The sequence below is a fragment of the Carlito syrichta genome, unplaced genomic scaffold (assembly GCF_000164805.1).
Source record: "Carlito syrichta isolate Samal-C Ts95f unplaced genomic scaffold, Tarsius_syrichta-2.0.1 Scaffold303189, whole genome shotgun sequence".
In the NCBI taxonomy this organism is placed as follows: Eukaryota; Metazoa; Chordata; class Mammalia; order Primates; family Tarsiidae; genus Carlito; species Carlito syrichta.
In genome coordinates, this window is record NW_007247285.1 from 1 (window position 1) to 6,700 (window position 6,700).

The 6,700-nt window shown below is 53.0% G+C and overlaps 1 protein-coding gene across 1 annotated transcript in view; it reads right to left on the minus strand.

The window, feature by feature from the left end:
• Positions 1 to 1,333: 1,333 nt before the first annotated feature.
• LOC103260384 (coronin-7-like) overlaps positions 1,334 to 6,700 on the minus strand; it is a 15,516-nt gene continuing 10,149 nt past the window's right edge. Inside the window, exons 4-7 of the mRNA XM_021712334.1 lie at positions 5,652 to 5,722; positions 4,889 to 5,072; positions 1,606 to 1,682; positions 1,334 to 1,363 (exon numbers count right to left, since the gene is read on the minus strand). Of these exons, the coding sequence (XP_021568009.1) occupies positions 1,334 to 1,363; positions 1,606 to 1,682; positions 4,889 to 5,072; positions 5,652 to 5,722 (362 nt within the window). The remainder of the gene's footprint in view (positions 1,364 to 1,605; positions 1,683 to 4,888; positions 5,073 to 5,651; positions 5,723 to 6,700) is intronic.

A 6,700-nucleotide genomic window follows, 5' to 3' on the forward strand; every position in this document is an offset into this window, starting at 1 on the left:
AGGCTGAGGCGGAAGGATCGCCGGAGCCCAGCAGGTCGAGGCTGCGGTGGCCGGGAGCGTGCCACTGCATTCCAGTCTGGGCAACAGAGTGAGACTCCAACTCAAAAAAAGAAAAAAAGAAGCAGAAAAGAAGGTTGGGATCCCACCAAGTATGCGGAGCCATGAGGATGCTCAGGTCTGGTCCACCTTTCCTTTCTGCCAGCTCGTGTGTCTCCTACCCCCCAGCTCCATTCCCTAGCCTCCCACCCACTCTTCATGTGTCTTCAGGCCCAGCACACCACCAAAAAGGTCCTGACGACCATCCTCATTCCCAGTGGCCCCATATCCCCAAATCCAGGACTTTGGAGACTCATTGCCACCTCCCTGGAGAAACCCTCTAGCCTGGGCCCTGGGCCCCAGCCCTGTCTTGGTCCCCCCACCGCCATCTTCTCCCTTGCAGGCCTGTGCCCCTCCGTCTCCATGGCTCTTCTCACCGCTGCAATTGGCAAATCCACACAAACACCCGCCTTCCCACCTTCAGCCCGGACACTGTTCAGATCAGCCCCAGGCCCGGACTCAACTGACATCTCCAGGTACCGCATCTCAACGCTCCCAGTTGCTAAGAACTCTCATATGAGATACCCCTGCAGTACTCCCCAACTTGAGTTTCCTGTCTTGGTGGCCTCTCCTGCATTGTGACCTGCCAGCCTCACACCCCCCACCAACCCCCCACCAACACTGGGCTCCCTCCTCCCAGAGGTCCCTTGTCCATCACCTGTCTCCCACCATGTCCTTGCTGAAGACAGCCCTCACCTCCCCATAGACCATTCCACGTCCACATGAAGGCACTGCCCACAATGCCATGCTCTGTCCATGTGGTTCCAAATGCAAATCTGCTCACCTCACAGTGCCACCTTCCCCTCTCTGGCTTTCTTTTTTTTTTTTTTGAGTTGGAGCCTCCCAAAGTGCGGGATTACAGATGGAGCCACCAAGCCCAGCTCATGTCCCTCTTTCTTTTTTTTTTTTTTTTTTTGAGTTGGAGTCTCACTCTGTCGCCCAGACTGGAATGTAATAGCACATTTCTGGCCATGGCAGCCTCGACCTGCTGGGCTCTGTTGATCCTTCCGCCTCAGTCTTCCAAGTAGCCAGAACTACAGGCGTGCGCCACCATGCCCGGCTAATTTTTTATTTTTATTGTAGAGATGAGGTCTCGCCAAGTTGCCCAGGCAGGTCTCGAACCCGCGGGCACAGGCAATCCACTCACCTCAGCTTCCCAAAGTGCGGGATTATAGGCTGAGCCACCGAGCCTGGCCCAGATGCCATTTAAAACAAGCCTCACAGAAAAAAAGGTAGTTCAGACAACCAGACAGGTGGTCAGGTAAGGCTGGCAGAGGATGGGGACAGAATAGCACAAACCAGGGACCAGCATGGGGCAGTGTTGGGCTCTCATCTTTCAGGAGGATCCAGGTGGGCAGGGGATTTCAGGCACAGGTGTCAGGGCATCTGGGGGCAGGACTCACAGATGTCCATCCTACCTCAGTGCTCTTCTGCCCCCTAAACAGCAAGCTTGTAAGGCACAGCCTAGGAGGCCAGTGAGGAACCCCACAGGTGCCCCCACCCACTCACCTTGCATGCCGTACCCACGAGGACTCCATCCCGGCTCCAGATGGCACTCTGCACCAGGTCCCCATGGGTTGCCAGTTCTGCAAAGAATCAGCCAAGGTCAGGCCCCAGGCAAAGAGGGCACCAGAAAGGCAGGCACAGGCGAGCCCGGCTTAGGGTAACACCTGGGGCAAAGGTGGCAGCTACGGGGGTCCCTTTCAGTCTGAGAGAGGAAAGGAAGCAGCTCCTTCCAGGCATCCTGCTCCTGCACCCACGGACTCTCCCTTCATCCCTCCCTCAAAGAGTTGTTTCTCTACTCAGCAACCTCTGGGACTCCTTCCAGCCTGGCTCTCACCTCCCTCCCAGGCTCACTTCCGGTCATGCCCCAACACACCCTTCACCCTACAGGGTCGCTCCCACTCAGGGCCTCTGCTTCTGCCATCTCTGCTCTCCTCCCCCAATGCAGAGTTTAAAATACATCCTTTGGCTGGGCACGGTGGCTCAAGCCTATAATCCCAGCATTCTGGGAGGCTGAGGTGAGAGAATAGCCTGAGCCCACAGGTTCGAGACGAGTTTGGGCAACATGGTGAGACCTTGTCTCAACAATAAATAAAAAAAAAATTAGTTGGGTGTAGTAATGTGCACTAGTAGTTCTGGCTACTTGAACGGCTGAGGTGGAAGGATTGCCTGAACCCAGTAGGTCGAGGCTGCGGTGACCAAGACCGTGTCACTGCACTCCAGCCTGGGCGACAGAGTAAGACTCTAACTCAAAAAATAAATAAATACATAAATAAATAAAAATAAAATAAAATACATCCTTTGAAACTCCTCCTGTGATAGGTTGAATTGTGTCCCCCAAAGAGATACTGAAGTCCTAACCCCTAGCACCTGTGAATGTGACCTTATTTGACAATCGAATTTTTGCAGGTGATCAAGTTAAGATGAGGTCAGTAGAGTCGGCCCTAATCTAGTATGATTATACTTATAGGAAAGGGAGATTTAAACACAGAGACGGACGTGCGTAGCGGGAAGATAATGTGGAGACACAGGAGAAGACGGCTATCTACAACAGCCAAACAATACCCGGGGCTGCAGAAGCCAGGAGAGAGGCATGAACAGAGCCTCCCCCAACCTTGGAAGATGCTAGCCCTGCAGAAGTCTTGATCTCGAACTTCTAGGCTCCAGTGCTGGGAGATAATAAATGTCTGTCATTTTTAGCTACTCAGTTTACAGTTCTTCGTTACAACAGCCCTAGGAAACTAACCCACCTTTCTTCAAGATGTGGACCCTAACTGCCTTCCTCTTGGGTGTGAGAGGACGTACTTCTAACAAGGGGAATCTGGTGAAAGGGACTCCATGTGACTTCTAAAGCTGGGTCATACAATGCACTGCAGCTTCCTCTGTGCTCTGTCTTGGACTGCCCACTGCAGGGAAGCAACCACCGTGTGGGAAGGTGCTCAGCCAGTCATGGAGAGGCCACATGGAAAGGACTGAGGACTCTTGCCACAGTTGGCAACTCATGGGGGGATTATGTTGGAAGCCGAGCTTCCAGCCCCAGTTGAGCCTTTAGATGAATGCAACCCCAGGAGAGACCCGGAGCCAGAACCACCTGGCTAAGACAATCCCACATTCCTGTACTTTAGAAACTATAAAGTAAATGTTTATAGTTGTTTTTTAAGTCTCTATGTTTTGGGGGTAATTTGTTCTGAAGCAATAAATAGCCACTGCACTAAGGTTTACTCCCCTGGGATTAATGCCAGCTCTGCTACCTATTTGCACTGTGGCCTTGGCCAAGTTTTTTAACCTCCTGAGCCTCATCTGCACCATGGGAACAATGATACCTCCCAACGGGGCTGCTGTGAGGAAGAATCTGCTGAGTAGTTGTGACACCCTCATCAAGGTGCTGGGCACACAAGAAGAGCTTGAGAAATGGTAGTCACAGCTGAGGTTACTCCCTAGTGACAGACAGAAGGTGGCCTTCACCTCTGCTTGAAGGGTTAAGTGGGCTCCTAAGCCTCCCCAAAACTATTCTGGGACAGATCTGTACCTTATATTTCATATTCCCATCATCCATGGCACAAGACAACTCCCCCAGTGGACACTGGCTGAATTCTCAGTAACTGGTGGGGTCAGGAGAGCATCCCTAGGACACTCGGTTACACTGTTGACAGCACTTAGTCAGCATGGCACAGCTCAGAGGGTGAGCTTATCTGCCCCAGACACTCTGCACAGTCCTCTAGGACAGGTATCCCTCAACTCTCTGAATTTCTGTGTCTTTACCACTACAACAGGGATTGACAGGAGGATCCTTGGCAGAAAAGTCTGTGCGATATCATCATAAGGCTCAGCAGCAAGTCACCTGTGCACAGCCACCATCATTCAACCCCTGAGGGATCTATAATCTAGGGAGGATGGGGGAAGTGGAAGTAGAAGCATGCACGTGGGCCAGGGGGCCGGTTCTAGGAGAGCAATGTCCTCATCTCCGGGGTGGAAAGTCATGGGTTTGTTTTCAAAATTGAAAACAATTTCAAGAAATAATAGTGTGGTGGTGCCTGTACTCCCAGTAACTTGAGAGACTAAGGCAGAAGGATCACCTGAACCCAGAAGTTCAAGGCTGCAGTGAGCTATGATCATGCCACTATGCTCCAGTCTGGGCAATGAAGTAAGACCTTGTCTCAAAAAATTAAAAAACAAAACAAAAACAAAAACAGTGTAAGAAAGTTACTTACAAAAATGGAGGAGGCTGGGCATGGATGGCCTCCCAGCATTTTGGGAGGCCAAGGCGAGAGGACTGTCAGAGCCCTGGGGTTTGAGACCAACCTGGGCAACTTGGTGAGACCTCATCTCTACAATAAATAAAAACAAAAAAATTAACCAGGTGTGGTGGTGAATTAACCAGATGTGAGCTGGAATCCTGTAGTTCTGGCTACTTGGAAGACTGAGGCGGAAAGATCGCCTGAGTCTAGCAGGTCGAGGCTTCAGTTGCAGTGCTCATGCCACTGCACGCCAGCAGCCTAGGTTACAAAGTGAGACTCTGACTCAAAAAAAAAAAAGAGAAAAGAAAAGGAGGAAAACAACAGGAAAAACAAATAGCTAAGAGAGGTGAAAACAGATGCCTATGGGGAGAGGAGAGGCATGGGTATGTATTATAAGTCTATAATTTTATTATGTGAATTTGACTTTTTATACTAGTATGCAGAACTCTGATGCATAGTTTTAAGTGTACATTACAAAAATGCCAACAAAGAAACGACATGCTGGCCAGAGGGGGGCTGTCCAGGGAAGAGCAGGATGGAGTGGTCTGTACCTGTCAGGGGCTGCTGCTTGGTCGCGTCCCAGACCTTCACGGCTGTGCCTGCCGCGCTCACCAGAACACCATCCGATGTGGGGTGGAACTGCAGCACCTCCACCGGGAGGTCCTCAGGGCCCAGCATCACCCCAGGCACTGAGGGCAGGGCCTGGCCAAGGGTGGGCAGTCGCCAGAGTTTCACCTGCAGGAAAGATCAAATCTGTGAGCCTGGGGCTTGGGGGCCTTGTTGCCTCCAGCCAGCCTTGCCCAGGGCTGCCTTGACCCCAATGAGGTCCAGCATTGGAACAAGGCAACTCCACAAGGAAAACGGCCCCGCCTGTCATGGGACACCCCTGCCACCTTGGCTGTGTGGACCAGAGGCTGCATATCCTGTGTCACGTGTCACAAGATGGAGAGAGGGAGACCCAACACAAGGACCACAGGGTGTGGTTACAGGCTGGGGAAGACATGAGAGGGGCAGGGGCTCTGTGGACTCCTCCGGGCCTCCTGAGCCACCCACCTGCTGCCCCCAGGCAGGCATGCAGCACCAGAACAGGTCATGACCATGGCTCCAGGCAAGTCCTCAGGAGTTGGTGTGGGCCCCAGAACTTAGATGGTCTGGGATGTCCCAGGCTTGGACACCAGCAGAGGGACCAAGGCCCCTGGAGTAGAAGGGTCTGGGCTAGGAGGGAGCAGATCCCCACAGGGAGGAGGTGGGGGCTCAGAAGGTCCCAGACTCGGGAAGGAACATCGAGCAGCCCTTTCAACGGGTTCCACTCACCATCCTGTCGGCCGAGCCTGTAGCCAGGAGGAAGTCATCAAAGGGAGAGAAGTCCAAGTCGGTGACCAGGTCTGTGGGAAAGGAATGGCTAAACCCTCTGGAATGTTCTGTTTCCAACCCACTGCAATCCTCCCCAAGGCCGGGAACCTTGTGCCTTTGAGGTGACACTTTGTGCCCACACAGAAGAAGGCTGAAGGCCTACGAAGCCAGAGCACCACAGGGCAAACATCACAGGCCACTCCTGCAACATGTGTCCCTGAGAGCCATGCTAACCTTGGATGGCCAAGGAGGATGGCAGGAGATGGATGGGAAGCTCCTTGGGTTACCAGGCACCTGATGAATGCAGCTGCCTAGCCTGGCTTCTCCCAAGGCAGCATGACCAGCTGCTCCTTTGGTTGTGGAAGGTCTCAGGAGTGACCCAATAAATATCTTTTTGGTTTAAGCAAGCTGGAGTTGACTTTAGTTTTCTGCAACCGAAGAGCCTGAACAGCTCAGTTCTGGGGGAGAAGGGAGGAGGAGATGGGGGGTGTAGAGTGGGCCAGAGGGGAAATGAAACAGGTGGTCCTGGGGATAGATGAGGCATGGGAAGTGGTGGGGGTATGAACAGGACTCCAGGCCTGCCTCACCAGCACAAGGGGCACAGCGACGGGGCCATCGTGGACAAGCATCCTTGGGACAGTCCCAGGCTAAACTCCCAGCCAGGAGGACCACAACAGTCATGAGCCTAAAGTCACAGAACCCCCGCCACCCTCACCCTGGGCAGGGCAGGTCAGGGCAGGTGCCGGGTCAGATGTAGCAACCAGTGTGGGTACCCTGGCATCTCCAGAGAGAATGAGACGTGGAAACATAATGAAGGAATCCAAATGCTGAACACTTGCCATGCACAGATCTCACCAAATTCTCCCAAGGACCCATCGAGTGACACTGCAGCATCATCCTCAAGTGGAGGATGAGGACACCGAACCCCAGAGAGGCTAAGCAAGTTGACCAGAGTCACACAGTTAAAAGGGGTGGGGCTAGCCGGGCTCGGTGGCTCAGCCTGTGATCCC